This window comes from Tyto alba, unplaced genomic scaffold (genome assembly GCF_018691265.1).
Source record: "Tyto alba isolate M040663 unplaced genomic scaffold, T.alba_DEE_v4.0 Super-Scaffold_32, whole genome shotgun sequence".
NCBI classification, from domain to species: domain Eukaryota; kingdom Metazoa; phylum Chordata; class Aves; order Strigiformes; family Tytonidae; genus Tyto; species Tyto alba.
The window spans coordinates 1,614,497-1,637,625 of NW_024881307.1; the positions used below are offsets into that span (position 1 = coordinate 1,614,497).

Below are 23,129 nucleotides of genomic sequence, written 5' to 3' on the forward strand. Positions count from 1 at the left end.
AATCCTGCTTGATTTATTTTCACCCAGAGGTATTCCTAGGCGAGCCGGAGGCACCCCAGGGTTGGGGGGGGGGGGTCACTGTGCAATGGGGGGATCCTCACAGCATCCCAGAAGGACCCAGGATGGGGAGCCCAGACCTGTACCACCGTTACGCTGGGGGCAGGGTACAATTCTCCCAATGGGAGGTGACCCCCCCCCCCCCGCTCCGTTACCTGAGGGGGGGGGGGGGGGGGCAAACTTACCACAGAGCTGCCCCCCGTGGTTACAGGGGGTGACCCCTATAGTTTACATGGAGGGAGCACTATTTTACCTCAGGGCTGTTCCCACAGTCTTCCCCACGAAGTGTGTGTGTGTGTGGGGGGGGGGTTATAGTTACCTCAGGGCTGCATCACGCTCCCCCCGAGGCCCACAATTACCTCAGCGCTACCCCCAGGGACCAAAATCAGCTCAAGGTCTCCCCACGGACCCCAAGTTACCTCAGGGATCCCCTGGGGCCCACAGTTACCTCAGCGCTACCCCCACGTGCCAAAATCACCTCAGGGTCTCCCCGCAGACCCCGAATTACCTCAGGGATCTCCCGGGGCCCACAGTTACCTCAGGACTAACCCCCACGGTTCCCGGGGGCGGCCCCAGCGATCTCCCCCGAAGGGTTCAGAGTAACCTCCGGGGTTCCCCGCCGGCCCCACGGGTAACCGCAGGGCTGTCCCCGCTGCACCCCACGCTCACTCACCGATGGCTGCAGGCCGAGGGCTCACGGGCACGGCAGAGGCGGCCCGGCCGCCCCGCACCGCGCATGCGCCGACACCACCCCCCGCGCCCCCCCCCCCCCCCACGCCGCCGCCGGCTCTGCGCATGCGCTGCCGCCCGCTCCACCCCGCCCGACGCTGCGCAGGCGCAGAGCTGCTGCTCGCCGGCAGGGCAGCGCCGGGCCGCCAGGGGGCGCCAAACGGGGGGGGGGGTGTGGGGGTAATTGGGGACACTGGGGGGGGGCAGTAGGGGACCTTGGGATAATAGGGACAGTGGGATTGGGGGTACGGGAATATAATGGGGATACTGGGGCGGGGGGAATGGGGGGGTAGTGGGGACCCTGGGGGGGATAAAGTGCGACTGGGGGTATGGGAACATAAAGGGGAAATTGGGGCGGGGGGCACTGGAGGGATAATGGGAGCACTGGAACATAACAGGGACACTGGGGGGGGGGAATGGGGGGTAGTGGGGATGCTGGGGGGGGGCAACAGAGGACCCTGGGGGGATAATGGCGACAGTGGGACTGGGGGTATGGGAACATAATGGGGATACTGGGGTGGGGGGAAATAGGGGGGCACTGGAACATAATGGGGGCACTGGGAGGATACTGGGGTTCGGGGGGCACTGGGGAGGGAAACAGGGGACCCTGGGGGGATAATGGGGACGGCGTGACTAGAGGTATGGGAACATAATGGGGATACTGGGGCGGGTGGGAATGGGGGGTAGTGGGGACCATGGGGGGATACTGGGACAGTGGGACTGGGAGTATGGGAACATAATGGGGATACTAGGATGGGGGGCACTGGAACATAATGGGGGCACTGGGGGGGGGGGCAATAGGGGACCCTGGGGGGATAATGGGGACAATGGGGGTGGGGGTATGGGAACATAATGGGGACAGTGGGACTGGGGGGTGGGTATTGGGGGCACTGGGGGGGATACTGGAGGCACTGGTGGGGGGAGGGTGGACAGGGCATACCAGGATAGAGCTGGGGGTAACGGCACAAGTTGGGGGGCAGCCCCGGGGGGGTTGTGGTGGGGGTGTCACCAACCTCCCCTCCCCGCCCTCCCCATTGAATCCCCAGCACACTCATCCTCCATCCCGTTTATTTATGCAGGACGCGCCGCCAAATCCCCCCCAGCAACCTCCAGCCCGGGGAGGGGGAGTCCCCACCACCGTGCCTCAGTTTCCCCCATCACACCACCCCATCCTCTTCCAGGGGTTCCCCCTCCACCAACCTGCTGCACCCCAACCGCCGCAGGTCCAGGCTCTCGTACCGGCCCTTCACCACCAGCTCGGCCACGGCTCTGCCGGCGGCGGGCGCGTGTTGTAACCCGTGGCCGCTAAAACCGGCGGCTAAAAACAGGTTTTCTAATTTGGGGTGAGGACCCAGCACCCCGTTACAATCAAAGCTGTTATGGTCGTAGTAGCCCGCCCAAGCCCCCCGGGGACGGAGGGAGGCAAAGGCTGGTACCCGCCGAGCCAGCCGGGGCCAGACCTGCTCCTGGAAAAAATCATGATCCACTGAGAGATCGCTCGGATCTGGCTCTTCCTCCTGGAAAAAAAAAAAAAAATAAATTGAAGGCGGATTAAAAAAAATAATAAGGGGGGAAAATAACATAAGGGACCCCCCCTGGGCTCACCTTGGGTGGGCTCATGCCACCCAAGTAGTTGCCGGCGATGCCGTCACGGCGAAAATAAACTCCGGTGGTGTCGACGAGGAGAGGGCAGGAGAAGCCGGGGCCGTCAGGGCAGTGCCAGGAGTACACGTACCTATAGGGATGGGGGGGTACCCCCCAAAAAACAGGGCTTAGGGGTTCAGGTTGCCCACCCCCCCACTCACTCATCACCAGGATAGGGGGTGGTAAGTACTGGGATGTGTGTGTGTCCCCCAAAAAATAGCATTGAGGGGGTTCATATTGCTCCCTGACAGATTGGAGTGGGTACTGGGATGTGACCCCCCCAAAAAAACAGGATCAAGGGGTTCATCGCCCCCCATTGAAGATGGAGGGGTGGTAGGTGTTAGGATGCCCCCCTCAACTGTGACACTGTCCCCGTCCTCCCCAAAAAACCCCACCAAGTGATTCATTCCCCCTACCTTGAAAATGGAGGGACAGTGGGTACCAGGATGCACATCCCCCCCCCCCAAAAAAAAGCACCAAGGGCTTCACCCATGACAGAGAAGTGGTGGGGTGCATGCCCCCATTTATGACATCCCTCCCCCCAAAACAGCAGCAAGGGGTTCACCCCCCCTGGAAAAAATAGAAGTGCTGGGATATGCCACCCCCTCCCCCACCGTGACTTCCCCTCAAAAAGCACTGAAGGGTTCACCCACAGCAGAAAGGCAATGCCATGATGTGCCCCCCCCCCCCCCCCAATTGTGAACCCCCCAAAAATATACTCCCCCCCCCCCCCACCTCTTCCTGGGCTGGATGGGCAGGGGGGGGTGACACAGCTCCCCCGGGAGCCCGGCCACCTCCAGTAGCTCCCCGGCCCAGGCGCCGGCGGCGTTGACCACGATGGCGCAGGTGACCGGCTGGTACTCCAGGCTGTTTGGCATGTAAATCTGGTGGTGGTGGTGGGGGGGAGCGGGAAAGAAATGTGTGTGTGGGGGTCACGGACACTTGTGGGGACCCCCCCCCCCGTGGCGGGCGGGACACACACATGTACTCACGTGGACGTATTTGATGCGTGCGGTCTCCAGTGCTGGTCCCTGCAGTGGCATCTTGTCATCAGCTGAGGTGACGAAACCTGGAGGTTTTTTTTTGGGGGGGGGGTTGGGGGTGGTGTGAGATGTGGGGGGGGAGGGTCCAAGGGGTGTGAGGGGGTACCCTGCTGTTGTACATCCCCCCCCCGCCCCTCCTCACCTCGCACCTCCCCGGTGCAGCTATGGACACCCAGGGATGTGGCTTTGCGCCGGAAAGCGTTGAGGAGAGTCCAAGGGTCGAACCAGCCTTCATCCTCCAGACCTTTGGGGGGGGGGAGAACACGTGTGGTGTGGCACCACACGGTGACCCCCACCCCAAAAAAAGAAACGCCCAGTTTTAGGAGGGGCTGGACACCCCCTTCCTCGTACCGTAGGATGCCACGGCCACGTCCTCCGTGTCTATCCAGGGGAATTTTGCCTTCAGCTGCGTGGGGGACAGCAGGGCTACCTGCGCCCCTTCATCCCTGGGGACAGCCAGGATGCAGTGAGGGGGTCAGGATGATCCCCCCCCCAAAAATCCACACCCCCTCCTGAAGAGGGGAGGTTGTGTGTGTGTGTCCCACCTCTGGAGCTGGACGGTGGCCTCCAGCCTAGCAGCGCCCTGCGGGGTGGCGAGGAAGAGGTACCCCGAGGGCTGGAACTGGATGTCGACGGGGGGCTCATTTGGCACCCCAAGGTGCTCCTGTGAGGGAGTGACACCCCCGTAAGCGGGGCTGGACTCCACCCCCCCAAAAAACACCTCCCCCTCCCCAAATAACCCCACATACGTTGATATTGCGGAGGAAGCTGGCGGAAAAGCGGGACATCCGGATATTTTCTGGGAGGGAAAACTGCTGCCGGATCCCCCCCACTGACAGCACCGTGGAGGCTCGGGAATACTGAAGAAGAAGACACCCCACCCCCCCACCACCACCAAAAAATGGGGTTCGGAGGGGTCCCCAAAGCCACAGCCCACCCCGGGAGGGGGTGGGGGGCGACTCACCGTGGGGTCCCGCTCCACCACCAGCACCCTCATGCCGTGGCGCTGGGCCTCCAGCGCCTTCAGCCAGTACGCCACTGACCAGCCCACCACGCCGCCCCCCACCACCACCACGTCGGCTTCTTCAGGGGGTCGTGGACCCAGAGAGGTCCCCGTGGGGGTCCAGCCCCCCCCACCCGGCAGCTGGTCCTTCAAAGTCTGTCCCAGGCGCCCCAGGATCGTCCCCAGATCTGCCGGCACATTGGGTGGGGGGCTGCCAGGCCTGGGGGGGGACACTCAGCTGGCAGTCCCCCCGGGACCGCTCAGGACCCCCCAACCCCCTCTGGGACACCCCAGTACCCTCCACATCCGCTGGGACCCCCCCCGGATCCCCTCCCCCCCAAGTCCCCTGCGACCCCTCCCAGTTCCTCCTCGATCCTAGCAGTCCCCTTAGGGACCCCCAGGACTTCCCCTCAGTCCCCTGGGACCCCCAAATCCCACCTTGGGACCCCCCCCCCCCAGTCTCCTGGGATCCCCTAACCCCACTTTGGGAACCCCTTCCCCAGTCCCCTCTGGGACCCCCCCACGACCCCACCCCCGTTCCTCCCCTCCAGTTTCTCCTGGTACTCCTCCCCCCCAGGCTCCAGCCCCCCCTGGGTGCCCCCAGTCCCCTCTCAGAACGCACCCCAGTCCCCTGGGACCCCCCCCCCAAGACCCCCTTCAGACCCCTCAGCACGACCCCTCGCCCCGGGACCCCCCCCCAAATCCCCACGAACCGCCCCCCCGGTGCCCAGGGCCGCGTCTCACCGCGGAAGATGTCGGATCTGAGCGGCGTGGCGGTGCGGAGGGGTCGGGGCGGAGCCCCTCCCGCTGCCGGGGTACCCCCCGGGCCCCCCCAGCCCCCATTCAGCCGGCGGAGTGCGCGCCCCCCCCGCAGCATGCCGCTAGGCCACGCCCCCTCCCGCCGCTAGGCCACGCCCCCCTCCTCCTCACGGCCGGGCCCCTCTCTCTTGCCATTCGCCTGCCGCCGCCCCGCCTCTTTCTGCCCTCTCCGCCAATGGGGGGGGGGCGCAGAGGGGCGGCAGCTTCCGGCGGAAGCGCGGGCTGTGCGACGTGTGCGCGGAGCCGGGCCCGGCGCCGCCGCCGCCGCCGCCGCCGCCATGCTCGATTTTTTCACCATCTTCAGCAAGGGCGGCCTCGTCCTCTGGTGTTTCCAGGGGGTCCGCGGGCCCGCCGCCGCCGCTACCGCTCCCGTCAACGCGCTCATCCGCTCCGTCCTGCTGCAGGTCGGTGGCGGCGGCGGCGGCGGCGGGCGTACGGAACGGGAACGGCGGTTGGGTGCGACCATCTGGCTGAGGGGGGGGGGGAGTGCAGGCGGAACCACCCGCTGGGGGAGGGAAGGGGGGGCGGACGTACACACAGCACACACACGCGTTGTTTTGGGAGGGGGCGACGGGTGGGTCCACCTACCCTTAGGGGGCGGGGGTGACACGGTTGGGACCATCTGTTTGGGATGGGGGGGGCGGTTGGGACCATCGTGGGGCGGGGAATGACCCATTTGGAGGGGAAGAATGGGAGCGGGAGTGGGGGCTGGACAATTTTTGGGGTAGGGGGGGTTGGTGTAATAGGGACAATTTTTTGGGTGGGGGGGTTGATGTGACAGGGACCAATTTTTGGGGTGGGGGATTGATGTGACAGGGACCAATTTTTGGGGTGGGGGGTTGATGTGACAGGGATCAATTTTTGGGGTGGGGGATTGATGTGACAGGGACAAATTTTTTGGGTGGGGGGGTTGATGTGGCAGGGACCAGTTTTTTGGGTGGGGGGGGTTTGATGTGACAGGGACCAATTTTTGGGGTGGGGGGGTTGATGTGACAGGGACCAATTTTTTGGGTGGGGGGGGTTGATGTGACAGGGACCAATTTTTTGGGTGGGGGGGGTTGATGTGACAGGGACCAATTTTTGGGGTGGGGGATTGATGTGACAGGGACCAATTTTTGGGGTGGGGGGGTTGATGTGACAGGGACCAATTTTTTGCGTGGGGGGGTTTGATGTGACAGGGACCAATTTTTGGGGTGGGGGGGTTGATGTGACAGGGATCAATTTTTGGGGTGGGGGATTGATGTGACAGGGACCAATTTTTTGGGTGGAGGGGTTGATGTGACAGGGACCAATTTTTTGGGTTGGGGGGGGGGTTGATGTGACGGACCAATTTTTGGGGTGGGGGATTGATGTGACAGGGACCAATTTTTTGGGTGGGGGGGTTGATGTGACAGGGACCGATTTTCTGGGTGGGGGGGTTGATGTGACAGGGACCAATTTTTTGGGTGGGGGATTGATGTGATAGGAATGATGGAAGAGGGGTGTCTCCTCGCTGCTGGCACCCCCCCTTCCGATGGCTCCTCTCCCCTAGGAGCGAGGTGGCAACAACTCCTTCACCCATGAAGCCCTCACGCTTAAATACAAACTGGACAACCAGTTTGAGCTGGTGTTTGTGGTAAGTGACCCCTCCAGCCTCCCCAGGGCACTCCCAAACCCTGAGGGAGTGGGGTTACCCCAGAAAAGGGGGGTGCTTGGCGGCCTGGCGGAAGAGCCAGCACGCTGGGGATCGTACGTTAGGAAAAATCACCTGCAAGTTATTTAATCATCTGCGATGGGATTAAAACTCATTAAACCTCAAATCGAAACTCTGCAGGCTGCTACACCCTAATAAAAGTTTTTACTTTGACCAGATCTATTTAAAAAACACAGAAATGTGTCATCCCTTTTACTTTAGCAAATATTTTAATGCTCTCCCTTTCAGTATCCCTGTACCTTATCTCTGTAAATCCACGCAACCTTCGTTGTGTACCTAAAGATAAGCAAAACGCTTTCTGGTATTTCGCTACGTGTCTTTGTTGCCATGAAGCAGTCAATCCATTTTTATCGGTGTCGCCTTTTAAAGTGAAGCCCTGGGCTGTGCCTTTTTTTTTTTTTTTTTTCTTGCTTTCTGAGAGCATATTAAAAGCTTGGAAAGTCAGACCAGAAAATGTAGCCTGAAGGCTGCCAAAATTAAAGAACTCTGTATCGAAAGGACAGGTTTTCGCATCCTTGCCAGCTAGATGCTGTAATTAAATTAGCTGGAAAAGCAACATCTTTTTGCTGGGCTTCTTTGCAGGTGGGGTTTCAGAAGATCCTGACTCTAACCTACGTCGACAAGTTGATAGATGACGTTCATAAGGAGTTCAGAGACAAGTATCGCAATGAATTCCAGCAGAAAGGCACCCTGGGCCTCCTAAATGGCACCTTCGATTTTAAAGATGACTTCATGCGCCTTCTCCGGTAGCAGAGCGTGATTTTTCTCTCACGTTTTCATTTAGAACAGAGATGGCTGGGAGGGGGCGGGGAGGCAGAGCTGAAATTCAGGCTAACGGGCCACCTCCCCGCAGGGATGCAGAGGAGAGCAGTAAAGTCCGAGCTCCCACGGTAATGAAGACGTTTGAGCAGTCTCTCAAGTCCCAGAAGACTGTCAAGTGTATGATAGAAACCCGAGGGGAGAAACCAAAGGAGAAAGTCAAGAACAAGAAGAACAAAGGTTCGAAAAAAGAGGGTGAGTTGTTAGCAAACATATTGGAAGGGGGGGGAATAAAGATTCCAGAGCTCTGAGCTCCAGCTTGTGCTTTGCCAGTCCCCTCGTAGCGCCCAAATGCTGGGTTGAGCTTGTGTCGGGGCTCTTTCTGTCAGGAACCGAAGCTGTCACAGCACCCGGTAAAGCGCCTGTGGGTGACAAGCAGCTCTCCGCAGCTGGGGACAGGGAAGAACTGACCAAGGATGAAATCCTGCAAAAGAACCGGGAGGAATTCTTCAAGAGACACATGAAGGCAGGGGAGAAGTCCAGGTGGGTAAGGAGGACATGGTCAGTCACCTCGTAGCTGAGTCCTTCCTTCAGTGACCCCTGGAAGTCAAACCTTGCTTTTCTGGACCTTATTTCCCTTTTCCTTATTTCCCTGTTGTTGGAGAGACTGTGAGAGGGCATGCTGGAACTCCTGGAGGGGTAATAGAGCCTGATCCCTTCCCTGGGAGACCCAGAAACCCAGCGTGTGCCTGGGAGAGGTCCCGACCTCATTTTGGTGAGGCTTTCCCGCTGTGAGCAAAGGGCAGCGGTGCGTCGATACCTGGCTTGAGGTAAAGTGGTCTGATACAGGGTTAAAGTTCAGGTAAATAAACTCTGGAGATGCAATCAGCCAGGTTTAGCCTTTATTTCTGCCTTTTTGGGTAATCGGGGCTTTTAGTTTTCACACCTTCTAAGGAAGTGATTGCTGCTGCTTCCCTGCACTGAACAAAACGCGTTTCTGATCTTTGTTTCAGCAAATCTCCAAAGCCCGAGGCGCAGAAGGAGAAGGGGAAGAAGCCCCGAGTGTGGGATCTGGGGAACTCTAATGCCAAAGTACTTGATTACAGTAACTCCGCAACCAACGGAAGCGCAGAGGCTTGTCCCGTGGAGGAATTTGACCCTGATACAGTAAGGCAAAGCCAGGTTTTTGTGTCTGCTTTAGCACATTGTTCTGAGATCAGCTGGGCGTTGCAAACCCCAAACCAGGGATCTCCACGCCCAGCCCATAAGGCTGCTGCCTAAAGGCTCTTTTTTTCCTTTGAGCCCTTACGGCAAAGATCTCTGCAGAGCTGTCTGCTGATAGCCATAACTGTTGTCACTGCCAAGGACAGAGAAAGCGGGCAGGGCGAGGTGACCGAAAGCAGTTGCTGATTTTCAGGGCGAGTCTTTTCCTCCCTCGCAGGCCCTGGGGGATCGAAACAGGGAGCCTGGCCGCCTTTACGACCTTGAGTATGAGAGCGATGATGAAGCTGAAGAGGAGAAGGTTATTCAGAACCCTTCAAAACCCAGGTAGAGGCTCCTGCAGCTCTCGCTTACTGCACACTTCTTGATTTCTCTCCCCCAGCTCCTCTTCTGGTCCAACCAGTAACGCAGTTGGGGACAAACTGGTGTGTTTCTGCTGCGTAGTGGGCTCTTCTTGCCTCTGGCCATTGCCTGCCCTGTGCAACTTGCTCCTAGAACCTAAAGGTAACTCCTTTGCTTCTCTGCAGTGTGAAGAAGGGTGGCCTGGGGGGCATGTTTGGCATGCTGAAAGGCCTGGTGGGCTCCAAGAGCTTGACAAGAGAGGACATGGACCCAGTACTGGAGAAGATGAAGGATCACTTGATTGGTAGGTCTGGATCTGCTGTAAGTGGGTTAGTTTGAGGTGGTTCCTTGCGCTCCATCAGGTGGGAGCTATGGTTTGGGACATGGCGGGTTCCTGTCTCACCTCTGGGGAGGCCTCGACAGCATATCCAAAAGGTGGGGCAACAGTCTAGGCTGGTGGGGATCCTGCACGCCGACTGCATCCTTCCTTTGATGCTGATGTCTGGCATGTGTAACCCCCTCAGCAGGGCTAACTCCCCTCTCTCTATCTCTTTCTCAAAGCAAAAAACGTGGCAGCTGAGATTGCAGTCCAGCTCTGCGAATCGGTGGCTAAGAAACTGGAAGGGAAGGTGATGGGAACGTTCACCAGTAAGTGGCCACGTAGCCTCCTGCTTGTGCTTTGGGGCTCAGGAGCATTCCCTGGCTGTGACGGGGTTGTCTTTCCATCTCCTCCTCCCCAGCGGTGACCTCGACGGTGAAGCAGGCCCTGCAGGAGGCTCTCGTGCAGATCCTGCAGCCTCAGCGCCGCGTGGACGTCCTCCGTGATGTCATGGATGCCCAGCGCCATCACCGACCCTACGTGGTCACTTTCTGTGGCGTCAATGGTGTTGGGAAGTCCACGAACCTGGCCAAGGTAGGACGTGATCCTCCTGGTTCTCTTGAGACCGGTGCTGAGCTCAGACTGTGGCTGCTAATGGGTTTGGTGTTTTTTTTTTTTTTTTTTTTTTTTTCGGATGCGTTGCTATTGACAGATCTCATTCTGGCTCATCGAGAACGGTTTCAGCGTCCTCATCGCTGCCTGCGACACCTTCCGCGCGGGAGCGGTGGAGCAGCTCCGCACCCACACCCGTCGCCTCAACACCCTGCACCCTCCCGAGAGCCACGGCGGGCGGACCATGGTGCAGCTCTACGAGAAGGGCTACGGCAAGGACGCCGCGGGGATTGCAATGGAGGCCATCTCTTACGGTAGGTGGGGGAAACCAGTGGCGGGAGACGTCGTTTCAGGGGAGCGTCCTGCTCGAGGTTGCCTCCTCGTCTTCCCCCAGCTCGAAACCAAGGCTTTGACGTGGTCCTGGTGGACACGGCGGGGCGCATGCAGGACAACGCTCCCTTGATGACGGCGCTGGCCAAACTCATCGCCGTCAATGCTCCTGACCTGGTCCTGTTCGTTGGGGAAGCGCTGGTGGGAAATGAAGCTGTGGATCAGCTGGTGAGTTTTGAGGCTTTCTTTCCTCGAAAGATTGAGGGGGGGAAGGAAATCCCTTTTTTTTTTTTTTTTTTTTTTTTTTTTTAATCAGAAATTTGGACAAATGCGTTTCTTGGGTTTGTTCTCTCCCTCAGGTCAAGTTCAACAAGGCCCTGGCTGATCACTCCATGGCCCAGACGCCGCGGCTCATCGACGGGATTGTCCTCACCAAGTTCGATACCATCGATGACAAGGTAAGGGCGCCAATGAAATTGCCAACCATGGGCCGCTTCGCCGCCGGCCCCCGCCTTCCTCTTGCATTTCAGTCATTTGAACCAAATCCAGCAGCCTGGTTTCTGTGCCTGTGGAAAACAGGGCTGTGAGGTCTCACAGGGCAAGCGCAGCAGGGCCCGTAGGGACCATACAGATCAGAAAAGAGGAGGCAGATGAATATTTGACGAGCTTTTCCACGCGTTCCCCTGAGGGGGTGGCGCTGGGTTTGCAGGCTAACGGTGCTGCTTGTCCTCGGCAGGTCGGCGCCGCCATCTCCATGACCTACATCACGAGCAAGCCCATCGTTTTCGTTGGTACCGGACAAACTTACTGTGATCTGCGAAGCCTTAACGCCAAGGCCGTGGTCGCAGCGCTCATGAAGGCCTAAAAACCCACCAAATCGCTGTGTTTGCAGATGTCTGAGAAGAACATGCTTTACCCCGTTACCGACTAGTCTTTCCCGTGTAGTGCAGAACAGAACGAAGGGAGAGGGGCGTGAGGGGTGCTTCTTTTGGATAAAAAGCCCTTTTATCCAGCAAAAGCCCTTCCCCTGGGTTCCTTCGTTCTGTTTTAAGTGACACAGGCTCCCTCGTGGGGAGGCTGAATCCAGAGCTTTGTATTGTTTGTGCTGCATGGGGAGGTAGGCAGCGCAAGGACCTGCTGTGCTTTTTTGGGGGGTGGGGGTTGAAGGTGGTGTTTTTGAGCTGCTTTTGATTTTTTTTTTTTTTTTTTTTTTTTAGACCAGTTTAGGGAGGATGCAGGAGTGACTTGTCAGGGGCAGGCAGGACCGCTGCTGCTCAGTGGCAGCCTGAGAAGATCTGGCTGTTAATGTCGCTGCTAATGGCAGCTCCACCGAAGCTGATAAACCAAAAATGGTGACGGCCTGTGCTGGGCTGGAGGGGAGATGCTAAATTGCCTTAAGGTCCCCGTTTCTGTCGTCACTGGGACTTTGGAGCAGGGTCCCTGGACACCACCTATTTGGGCAGGAGGTGGAGAGCTTGGTCTGAGAGTGCTAACGGTGGCTGGAGAAGGCAGGCAGGGTGCCCCTCCCTGCCTTCTGCCTGCTGGCCTCAGCGTTATTTGCTAGGAAAAAGGCAAAAAACCCAACGTTAATGCTGGAAGATAACAGTGGCTGCTTGCTGCTTTCCTGCACCCTTTCTTCCCCCCCCATTCGAGTGCCTCTTGATCCTGGTCTGAAGTGCTACACTGAATAATACAAAACTCTTACAATGTCTTGTAGCTCTGTATCGCAGATGTGCTATAGTGCAATAAATTGAATGCTGTCTGCTAAGAGACATAATTTATATAAAATAAACTTCATAATTTGTTTTCAGTGTATAAATAACTTGCCTCCAGCCAGGACCTATTTCCTCCTCCGGGTGCGGAGACAAACTCCTGCCTGTGTGAGGTGTTTGAGAGGGTGTGCAAGTCACACACCAGCCAAAAGTTAAGTGAACAAGTCTTTAATGCAAGCTTCAACATACAAAATACTGTACAGTATAAAGACAAGACTAGAAAACTAGAGCTTCGAGTAAAAAAAAAAAAAAAAAAAAAAAAAAAGCTCAAGTTTCATGGTTTTAATTAAAAGTACAGAATACAAAAGCACTAAGTATGAAATTAGAGGGGGTTGCAGCTCCCTTGGGGAGACCATGCTCCCCAGGCATGTGGAACCTTGATAAAAAGATAATGACTATGTTAAACCAGACGTCCGTCGGAGGAGGAGGCTCTGCCCCGGCCTCTCTTGTGCCTGAGGCATCCCGGCTCGGCTCGGGGGTGTGTGTGGGTAACAGCTCGGGCAGCAGCAGCCTTCGCTCCTCACCTAGACCAGCCTTAAACCTCCCCGGCCTCCCTGAGAGCTGCCGGCTCTGCCTTAGGCCCGTCCCAGGGAGTCCCCCGCCGCGGCACAGCTCCTGGGGCGAGGCTGATGCTCAAGTGCTGCATCCTGCAGGGAGGTAAAACCTGCCGGAGAGGCCGCCGGGCTCCCAGGGACTGGCCAAGGGGTGAGAAGGGGCGAAGCCTCTCGCAGCTCAGGGGAGTCTTACCTTTTATCTCAGCGTGGGCAGCAGCAGAGCCGTTCAGCTGTTGTCCCTCCTTAGGCACACCTAGGAGAGAGCAGAGAGCAACGGCTGGGTAGAAAAGGCAACCCTGAGGTGACTGCGCAGAGCCAGGGAGCTCCTGTGTGAACAGCAAGCCCGCCAAGTGATGTGGTCAGCGTGCAGTAGTTTCACACAACAGGCTTTCCTGGCTGGGTTTTACCCTCGTAACACGTGCCAGCAAGGCGCTGGCTAGGAAACTCACTTCTTTTCCCCACTTTTATGATTTGTTAGCGAGATCTCTTGTGAGTTAAAGCATTACCTCAGGCTGAGCAGCACAAAGGTCAGCAAGACTGACATGCCCTTGCACTAGAAAGGGAATAAACAACTGCAGCTGCCCATTAAAAATAATATTGGGATGTGTGGGAAGCAGCAGAGCTGTTTAAACTATAAGAACATACAGTGATTTCATAAAAGTAAACCCCAAATTCAGCTACACTGGCAATTTTTTTGGGGAAAAAAAAAAGGTTAAGGAATAATATAGCATAGAGGAGGGGCTATTAACACTGCCTACACTCCAAAGTCCTTGGTGACAGTCAAGAGCTGCGTTGTGTGTGACAGGATCCCCGAGGCGAGGGCGGAGATGGTGGGTGCACACAGCCCATAACCCCTGTACCTGTTCGGCCCCGCATGGCGATCTCGCTCGTCAGCCTCTCAAAGTACTCGGGCAAGTCTGTGTATTCATCTCCGTAGGAAATCACTTTAATCCCTTTGTCCAGCATGTTCTCGCGGAGCTTCTTGAACTCATCCACGTCTCCCCTCCGTACGAGCATGAAGTGCTCCAGGTCTGACTTGTGCTTCACAGCCTCTAAAAACAGGGCCTGAAACGTGGTGTCATCAACAGTCCAACCACAGCCCAAGAACAGGAATGACTTATTTTCATACAGCTTCTGAATCTCTCGCTTTAAAAAAGGGAAAGATGTTCTTAGTCAAGGCAAGCTTTATCTTCACAAGGCACAAGAGACAGCATCTGCCTTATCACTGATGAGGCTCTGCAGGAGTGCCACCGTTCAATCAGCCTCAACACAAGCGTGGTGAGGTGTTTTTGCAGCTTAGCGGGCTGGAGAATCCATCCCTCCTCTTCTATTTCACAAAATTAAGGACTGTCCCACCACCCTGTGTGAAGCTCAGTCTTTAAACTCAGCTGAGTCTATGGCTGGTTAACACATGGGCTTGCCAGGGAAGTGGGAGATGTATATACACAACGTATGGGACCCCAAAGTACGCCCCGCAGAGAGAGAAGGCAGGGCTGCCTCACCATGACCTCCGTGTTGCGCAGCACGTTCTGGTACCCGGCCGGGTGGAGCACGATGCCACTGGGGTTGGTGTAAACACCGTGGATATGCAGGACGCTAAGCTTCCGCTTCTCTTGCGCCCACTCCAGCACCTGTGTGAAACAAACCCCTCCAAAAATGTTAGCCAGCGCATCACGCTAGCTTCCATCCATGGTGATGTTAAAAACACCATTCTGGGGAAGCGTTTCAGAGGCAGCTTCTTCTTCATCTCCTCAACAGGTCATGAGTCCCTCCGCCTCCACATCCCAGCCCACGCTGCTTGTTTGGGTTAACGCTTCACTTGAATGGCAAACGCAATGGGAAGAGAGCAAAACAATACACCAGACCCAGCAGAAAAAGGGGAAAGACTCTAGAAATATTGTCAGCATGTTCCTCAAGCCTACATAGTTTTATTTCTTGGCCTCTTTAGGCTCTGAGAAGCTCTAAGGGAGCTCAACAGCTGACCTTCATTTCAGAAAGCTACTTTTGAGGCTGTTTACTCCTGTAGACCTTAGCTCGTTTAAGCTTGCAATAATTAGAATGCTTATTTGTAACACACTAACTACTTCCAGCCATGCAGATTAAGAGGTCACACGGGAAACATAAAGCAGAGAAATGAGTCAGAATGGAAAGAGACCAAGTACTGCACAGCACCTACATGTGGCGTGTGTTTAATAAGCAACCAGAAGAACAAGATGCTCCCCACTAGTAAAACCCACGATGGAAAGATGAGGGGGGCAGGTGGCGAAGAGCTCAGGGTTTCACAAGTCTGATTTACAGCCTGCCTGAAGACCTGGGGCAAAAGGAGGGAAGCTTGCATGCAGTGAGCGGCTACAAATAGAAGAGCACGGCTGGAACACACAGAGTGACCCAGCAGGAGCTATCCGGCCATTTCAGAAAGAGGATGTGGAGCAAGAAGGAAGCCTCAGAGGCTACGGCCCCGAAACCGCTCCGTCACAAAAAAGCACTCTGCAGCATGGTATAAAAATAGAAAGGTCAGCTTTGTCTCTCGCATGGAGTTTCCCATGTTGGTTAGAAACATCGACCCAGGCCTTATGTAGAAGCGAGGCTTACAGTACTTCAGCAAGGCCAAGCCAGAAGCTGAAGCCAGAAGGACAGAGATCAAAGAAATACCAGGCTTAAGGGCTCCTCCTGAGCAATGGATGTCAGCCAGCAAGCACAGCATTTCAGAAACGAGCATTTGTCTTCATTCCCCCGCTCACTGCCCCAAATGGTCAGAGCCTTCGCTTGGAGTTTGTCTAACATCATTTAAATGAACAGCACAATCCCCTTACGCGGGCGTGAGGGCACATCCCACAGCTGCCACTGTCCTGCGTTGTCCCAGCTCAGCCCTGACAGAAAAAAAAACATCATCGTTTACCTTCTTTTCATCAGTCAGGTCAAGAGACTCCAGATGCTTCCCCTGGTGTGCTGCGTACAGTTCCAGCAGGTTATCAAAGTTTGTGGTTAACACAAGTGCCCCGTTTTCCATTAAGTGGAGCACAGACTGAAGCAGCTGTTTCCCAGAATCTTCCATTTTAGATTCCAGGTCATCAAACACCTCGTACAAACAGTCTTTGAAAAAGGTTGAGCGAACATTGCTTGTGCGCTGAGAAGGGGAGACAGATTAAGATCAGTCAGGCTTCTCGTAATGCTTCTCGCCAAATGACTCGATGAAAAACTACCCACATATTTCTTCAAGACCTCTGCAAAGATACAGGTCCTTGCAAGGCAAAACCAGAGCACTTACTGCCACGAGGCGGGTACCTCCCCCCCAGCATACTCCGAGTAAATTTCCCAAAAGCTGGTGTTCACAGCAGGGTTATGTCTCAGGAACCTGGCACAGTAACTACACTTGTGGTTCCCTGTAGATAGAGGAATCACTGGAGATGGGGCCACGCTGGAGAACCAAATTTGGCTATTTCCAAAACCCCATGCTCAGGGCGGGATCCCGAATATTTACGTGCAGCCCTACAAGCACACTCACCGGAGACAGCTTCTGGATAAGGTCGTGGGCAACGTGAACCAAGTTCTTGTCTTCGTGAAGACACTTTTGAAACCGTTTGCTCTCTTCATCTTCCAGCAGATCGAAGTCAATAGCAGCGTCCAGGAGGGCCTGGATTAACCCCTTCCAAGACTTCAGCGCTGGGACCTGGGGAGCAACTGCTGCACTGATTCCTGTCCCGATCACCAAAACAAGTTCCCGAGGCTTCTTGGTTTTGAGGCTTGGCAACAGTTTCCTGCAAGAGCAGAAAGTAGCACAGCTGGTACCATCATAGATGGAAGGATGTCTGGGGTCGTGGAAAATGCAGACGGAGGACAAGGGAGGTACCCTCTGCCTAAATTTTGAGTCAACATGTCCATTAGGGTCCTCTGATAAACAGAGGATGAGAGGAGCAGCTCAGTATCCCTTAAAGACAGTGCACAGCTCCATGGACCAAAATCACAAGTGACCACAACGTAAGTAATTACAAGATATTTGGCAATCGAGTCTGTTACTGGGGAAGTCGATACTGCCCAGGAATACTTCTGAAGAAAAACTAATTAAATTAACATTTGGAATAAGAGAGGTCTTGTTAATAACAGTTAACTGGAAGCTAGCAGAAAGGCTGGAGACAGTGGAAAAGGTGGGGTGAGCCATATGGAATGTGTTATCAATGACTGCAGAGACACATACACACTTTTTACATACTGAGAGAAAGCACGCATCAGACCCCCACGCAGGGAGTAAACACAACTGTGACTGCTCCTGGTTTAAATAAGGTACCAAACGGGGGCCTGAAGACAGCAGCCCCATTTATCCCAGCACAAAAGGAAGGAAGCAAAGGCTTCCTCCCAGCTCTGCCCTGGCGAGGACCTTCCCACCTCCTGGACCCTCTTTGCAGAGAAGATCCCTCAGCAGGACGTGGCCGTAGCAGAAATCCCTTTCCTGCTACGCTTGCAGTGTAAGCAGGATGCCCGAAGCCAATCTTTTGGAAGCCCAGATGATACAAAGAGTCTCATGAAAGAGCTGTGCGGCTATATTCTCCATCTTCTTCCTCCCCTCTTCTCTATTTTCCTAGCTTTATACCTGCACAGCGCTTTGAAATTTGTTATTTATTAAGTAGATGTGCTTCTCCTCATCATGCCTCGCCTGGTGTCAATCTGCTTTTCTGAAGCAGGGGACCAGCTGCAGCTTCCCAAAGGACGGAAGCAGCAGCCCGGGGAGGCAGCTCATTTGGAAGGAATGTTTTTTATCTGCAAACATGTGATATTTTGCGAGAAGGGGAAAGGAAACCGATACCACACAGATGGAGTTTTGCCTTCCCTTCACTGCTGCCTATGAAAACAGACGAATTAACCCTTTTCTTGAGGAAATCCTTCACTGTTAGCGGCGATAAATGGGTTTTAATTTTGGCACTGCAAATTTCACCCACAAAGAATAAATTAGTATTCATTCTAACAAGCTGGTATAAAAACATAACCAGAAACCTAGGGACTAAAATCCAAAATAGTAACGAATATGGAAGTGTTAACATCCTGTGCGACATCTCTGGAACAGGCATTCTGTTCCCATGCTGATAAATACACTTGTTTCTACCCTGATATCCTGAGCAAGTTAAAAATAACCCCCCAGCCTTTTTTTCTGCTCATTCCACAGCCACTAGATCAACCTTGAGACCAGGGCTCTCTCACAGAAACTATTCTCCAGCCCTCCATAACTGGTAAATAAACCAGATTAGTGGAAGACAACTCCCTAAATGAATTAGCTGCTCGTTTGCAGACGGCAATGCCTTAATTTCTGAGCCCGTGCTATCGCAGCAGCCACAGTACCAACCCTGGATGGTCCGAAGTGTGAGTATGGCTCAAGTAAGCATCATGCTCAAGTCTCCACTTGGAGAACTGTAAGACAAGCTCCATATTAGCATGGGGAGCCTCCAGAGGGGAATTATTTAGCCTTTACACGCAGGAAAATCATACTAATTTGAGTAACTGCCTGTCCTCCCAGGAACCGCTGTCCAACTCAAGTGAAAAAGCACGACCATCAGACCTGATGTGTGGACAGGACCTGAGCTAAAACCACGGAGACAGTACAGCAGAACCCAGCTTTTCGTGCAACCGTGCATCCTGGCTTAGGGGTTAAAAAAAACCCCAGCAGCAAAGTACGGTCTGGGCGTTAAGGCCTTTGTTCCATGCACCGCAGGAAAACACAGGGCACGGCTAGAGTCAGCGCGCTTTTCTTGGATCAGCAACCAAACGACTGGTGGGGCTTGGTGCCAAGTGTCATGCTCTTTAAAGAACAATGCAAGGTTACGGAAAAAAGCTCTTATTAGAAGACATTCACTGGAGTAGAATTAAATTTACCTGGGCTTTTTTGCAGGTGGTATTCCATCTTCCAACAATGTTTCTTTACCCAGGCTCACCGTAGAAGCCATCCAGTTTCTATAGTAGACAAATCACCACAAGCAAAGTCACTACATATATGCAGTACGACGTGGAACAGACCACAGTTTTTTGACGAGCCAGCTTTTCACAGGCAGATAAATACTGGGGTTTGTTATCTTTATGAGATCACCTTCGGGCAGAGAATTGCACTTTTTTGTTTCTGAACTTTGCCCCGCAGCTCTCATCTAACTCCTTAACTTCCTTTACAATGAAGCTCAAGAAAATTGTAGGGCTGTTTGGTAAAACCGGGTTGCAATCACCACTGGCAGACCACTGTTTGTCAGACCCTCCATTTCACCTTGGCCGGTCATCTTTGCCCAAGAGTCCGTATCTCAGAGTGGGGGCTCCCCCTTCCAAGATGATGCCTGTTAGCAAACCTGCTGCTTGGGAAACAGCAGGAGGGAAGAAAGACAAAAAGATTTTTGTTGGCTACAAAAAGCCACCAAGAGCATTTAATTCTCTGGTGATGACAGAAGGATTATCCAGCCCACCATACATCTACAGAAAGTGGGATATGACCTTAAAGCCTGCGAAAATGAAGTTATATGTCTGAGAACTCTTTCAGCAGCCCAGGACATAAAATACAAAAGATCTGCCAGCACAGAGTCCTTTCCCACTCTGCTCCTCCAAAATAAGACTATTAAAAGGGAAAGAAAGACAGAACTGTTCACCCTTATCCATTTTTTATTGCCCACTGTAATGAAGAGTCCAACAAAAATCCTGGCAGGCAGGCTTTTGCCAAAAGGAAATGCTGTGCAAGAGCTGTTGGCCCCAAGTCACAGGGTTTTTTTACAGTTTTCACAGCCTTGGTGAAATCTGAGCATTTGTTCTTCAAATGAGATGTCTGTGACTGCTTCACTGCCGCAGAACAGCAGCACTGATCAGGGCAACTCTTTGCAGGTACGAAACCTCAGCTGTGCTACAAACATTGGCAGGGATCATTTAAGAAATCGCCCTAATAATCTAGATAACCATCATCCTTCAATGATGAATGATGAAAACAGGGCACACTGACTCTCGCAGATGTTCAGATACAGTAGGCTTGCCAGCCTTTAATTTCTGACCACTCTGAAAACTTTGTAATTATCAATACAATAAAAATATATCATGATGACAATAATATAATAATATTACAACACCTTAGAGAGCTGGTCTTCACAACCTGCCTCGCAAAACTCCACTTAGCATATGCTGCCCACCACCTCAAAGAATTAGGTTTATTTCACCGTAAAGCCCCGATTTCAGAAAGTTTCAAACGCATTTAGCAAGTGAGGAACCAAGCTCCAGCCGACTGCTTACACCTCCTGGTTTTACATCCTCTGCGTTTGCAAGGCTGAACCTCCTCCATCGTGCACCCTTTTGAACGTTGTTTTTGCAACCCGCTGCCGAGCCCAACAGCACTTTGCTGCTATTCTGACAAAGAACCTCCACAGCCTCGTGCCCCCTGAATGCCTGCAACCATCAGGTCATGGGGTGAACCACTCTGGGGAGTTAAACCACCAGAAAAACACCCACTCAGAAGCGGTGACTCTCGGGGAAGCAGGAGGACCTACCAGGCACATGATCGGTCCGGCGGTAACATCAAACTTGCCCTGAGAGAATACAGTCAAGCACAGTCAGGATGGAAAACATCAAGGGGGGGAAATCCCCCTTTTTTTCTTTTCAGTAAGGTAAGATCTCTCATTTCAGGCTAGCTGATTCTTCTGGAAGAACAGGCTGCTTTCACAAAGCCAGCCAAATCTTAATTAATGGTGCAAAGACACTTCAGACGAGCTAGGGACTAAAGCACATAACCTTTGTTAACTGGAATATTTAAGAAGGAAGTTTGTATAAAGCAACATGATGAGCTCCCATTGCTGTCCATGTCTGCCCTCAACTCCCTCCGAGGCAGCATACCTAATAGCTGAAGGCAAAACCTTCCCCACTTTCTCCACTGGCTTAGTTTACAGATCTAATTTAAATTTATATTAGCTTTAGGTTGTGAATTATCTGCCAAGTCTCAAATATCAAGACTGTTCATAAACTCCTACTTAGACCTTCCCCTGTTTCGCTTGTTCACCTGCCTGAGCACTGCTCCCATCTTGCTCATCCTACACATTTGCACGACTTTAAACAGCAGAAATGGAGACATCAATTCAATTTTTATGTGACTCTAAAGCATTAAGGACATTTCAAAAGTCATTCTGAACATCAGAAACCCCACCTTTTATAATTATAGTTACCAATAGATGGTTGTCTAATATCATGAACTTCAACCTTCATTTCTATTTAATGCAGATAGCCAAAAAGGAAAAAAACCATCAGAAATAACGCCTAGGCTTTTCCCATCTCCAAAAAAGTTCTTATTTCTCTTAAAAACAAGTCTTGGAGATTCAACCAAGAAACGTAAACCTCCAGATTTTAGGCTCTGCTCTCCCGGGGGACAGATCACGCCGACACAGTCAAGGTAACTGAAATTAAACAGCATTACCTCAGAGCGTGGCACCACTGCCGCAGGGAAAAAAGCACCAAGGGGACCCTGGCCATGCCGCCAATGCAGGTGCCATGAAGGAGAGGGAGCAACGGGCACTTACAAGATAAGAAGCGACTCTCCAAGCTTCCTCCTCGAGATGCCGGGAACTTTCCAGCTATTCAGACTACAGGGAGTCGGCGAGAGCATAAACATCAAACTCCGCAGGTTTTTGGCTCGGCTGCCCTGTTCTCCTGTGGTCTCTCATCACCTTTATTAATGGCACTACGCTCCCTGCACAGGTTTGTGGCGTTCCCCCTCCACACTGAAGAAATCAGTTGATTTATCCTAAAGCCTCTGAGGTACAGATTTCAGCGACGGACTGTTATCTTTAAATGATGCCCAAGTTGCCAACACTGAACAAACCTAATCACAACAATTCCATATGAAATATAAAGAAGGCACATCCAGCTGCAAAAGCACCCCAAATACAAAGATGTATCCCAGCTAAAACCAAACACCTAAACAAAGCATTGCTGACGCTCACACAGAGTGTATATTTACAAAAACCTTGCCGTAACGCTACGCAACACGACTGTGCCGCTCAATCAACGTCAGACCCACAGCCTGCAGAACCACCCCGGGAAATTAATGAGATGTTTTCTCCACCGACTCATCACCAAGGGAGATGGGGCGATCGCTGTGGACGCTCCTTGACTGTCTCCACAGTCTCAGCAGCTAATACACAAGTAAAGCTACACCTGCACGCTAGACCTGAAAGCTTCAAGTTTAAGCAAAGTAAAAACCGCATGCATCCAGCCTGATTCTGGAAGAGTCGCACCTCTGGAATGGCCCCCTCAGATTATATAAAGAAGCAAGTACAAATTCATTGCTCATCAATTATTTTTAGCTTGAGTGCTGAGAAAAACTACCACAGTGAGGGCATCATTCAGATCTCCTTTTTAAAATTAAAGGGCTTTAAGATGTTGGGGTAAGAGAAATATTTACAAAAACCTTGCCGTAATGCTACGAATATTACATTATAGTTTAAAACGCGCTGTGTTTCAGCTAGAAGGATCTGAAAGGGCGTTAATGAGTCATCCCTGGGCAATTCCCAAGCTCTGTCCTTCCACGTGGGAGTCAAAATTGGAGCAGACCCGCACGGCTCATCAAAACTGTCCTAGAAAGGGACAGGTTTCAGAGAAAACGGGGACTGTCAGCGCAAGGGAAACACACCCTGCTTGTGTTTGTACTGATGTTATGAACACCGGATTCAGGCTCCTCAGATGTGAGTTAAAACACAGCAGAGGTTTTTATTTCAAGGCTGTGATTCTCCACGTGCCTCAGGCTCCTGAAAAACGAGAGGGAGTGACACAGTGAAGCCTGGAAGGGGTCTGTATCCCAACAAACTCGCGGGGGAGCCTGCATCTCGCCAGGCTTGCTTCGGCCTGCCTGATTTAAGCCCCAGCAGACGAGGCTGCGGGATGGCCCCCAAGCAGGCATTTCTCCACGCAGGGTTGGCTTTCCAGGAATGTTTCTGGAAAGCAAATCGGGCCGGACATGTTGCCGGGGAGGGTTTCACACCTTCAGGGATGCCCGGCGCCTCAAGGCCTTACCTTTCCTGTCCGTTGCGCCCCTTCCTTGCCCCCCTCTCACACTAAACCTGAGGGAAAAAGCAAGAACACGGTATTTCAGCGAGGAGGGAAGAGGCTGAGGCCCCTTTTCGCGGGGGGAGAACGCCCAAGACAGTGGCTTTACAAGCGCGCGACGGCACAAGGCGGGGGGGGGGGGGGGGGGGGGGCGGACCCCCACTGACCCCTTCGTGCTCACCCCCCACCCC

General features: G+C 53.6%; 3 protein-coding genes across 3 annotated transcripts; 1 reads left to right on the plus strand and 2 right to left on the minus strand.

Moving 5' to 3' along the window:
* Window positions 1-1,837: 1,837 nt before the first annotated feature.
* Window positions 1,838-5,353, minus strand: FOXRED1 (FAD dependent oxidoreductase domain containing 1). The gene is made up of 10 exons (XM_032982259.2): window positions 5,221-5,353; window positions 4,438-4,664; window positions 4,223-4,333; window positions 4,019-4,137; window positions 3,825-3,919; window positions 3,616-3,717; window positions 3,423-3,499; window positions 3,166-3,314; window positions 2,392-2,521; window positions 1,838-2,303 (listed from the first exon to the last, which is right to left on the minus strand). The coding sequence occupies exons 1-10, from the start codon at window positions 5,351-5,353 to the stop codon at window positions 1,944-1,946; spliced, it is 1,503 nt and encodes a 500-aa protein (XP_032838150.2). The 3' UTR covers window positions 1,838-1,943.
* A 128-nt stretch (window positions 5,354-5,481) lies between these two features.
* Window positions 5,482-12,376, plus strand: SRPRA (SRP receptor subunit alpha). Its single transcript, XM_032982305.2, has 14 exons — window positions 5,482-5,699; window positions 6,827-6,910; window positions 7,571-7,734; window positions 7,842-8,002; window positions 8,137-8,290; window positions 8,761-8,914; window positions 9,189-9,295; window positions 9,496-9,614; window positions 9,872-9,958; window positions 10,051-10,223; window positions 10,342-10,555; window positions 10,636-10,799; window positions 10,931-11,029; window positions 11,308-12,376. The coding sequence occupies exons 1-14, from the start codon at window positions 5,574-5,576 to the stop codon at window positions 11,434-11,436; spliced, it is 1,935 nt and encodes a 644-aa protein (XP_032838196.2). The 5' UTR covers window positions 5,482-5,573; the 3' UTR covers window positions 11,437-12,376.
* A 234-nt stretch (window positions 12,377-12,610) lies between these two features.
* Window positions 12,611-22,518, minus strand: FAM118B (family with sequence similarity 118 member B). The gene is made up of 8 exons (XM_032982293.2): window positions 21,414-22,518; window positions 18,760-18,837; window positions 16,403-16,655; window positions 15,797-16,024; window positions 14,400-14,528; window positions 13,758-14,043; window positions 13,091-13,150; window positions 12,611-12,990 (listed from the first exon to the last, which is right to left on the minus strand). The coding sequence occupies exons 1-8, from the start codon at window positions 21,503-21,505 to the stop codon at window positions 12,977-12,979; spliced, it is 1,140 nt and encodes a 379-aa protein (XP_032838184.1). The 5' UTR covers window positions 21,506-22,518; the 3' UTR covers window positions 12,611-12,976.
* Between the last annotated feature and the right edge of the window lie 611 nt (window positions 22,519-23,129).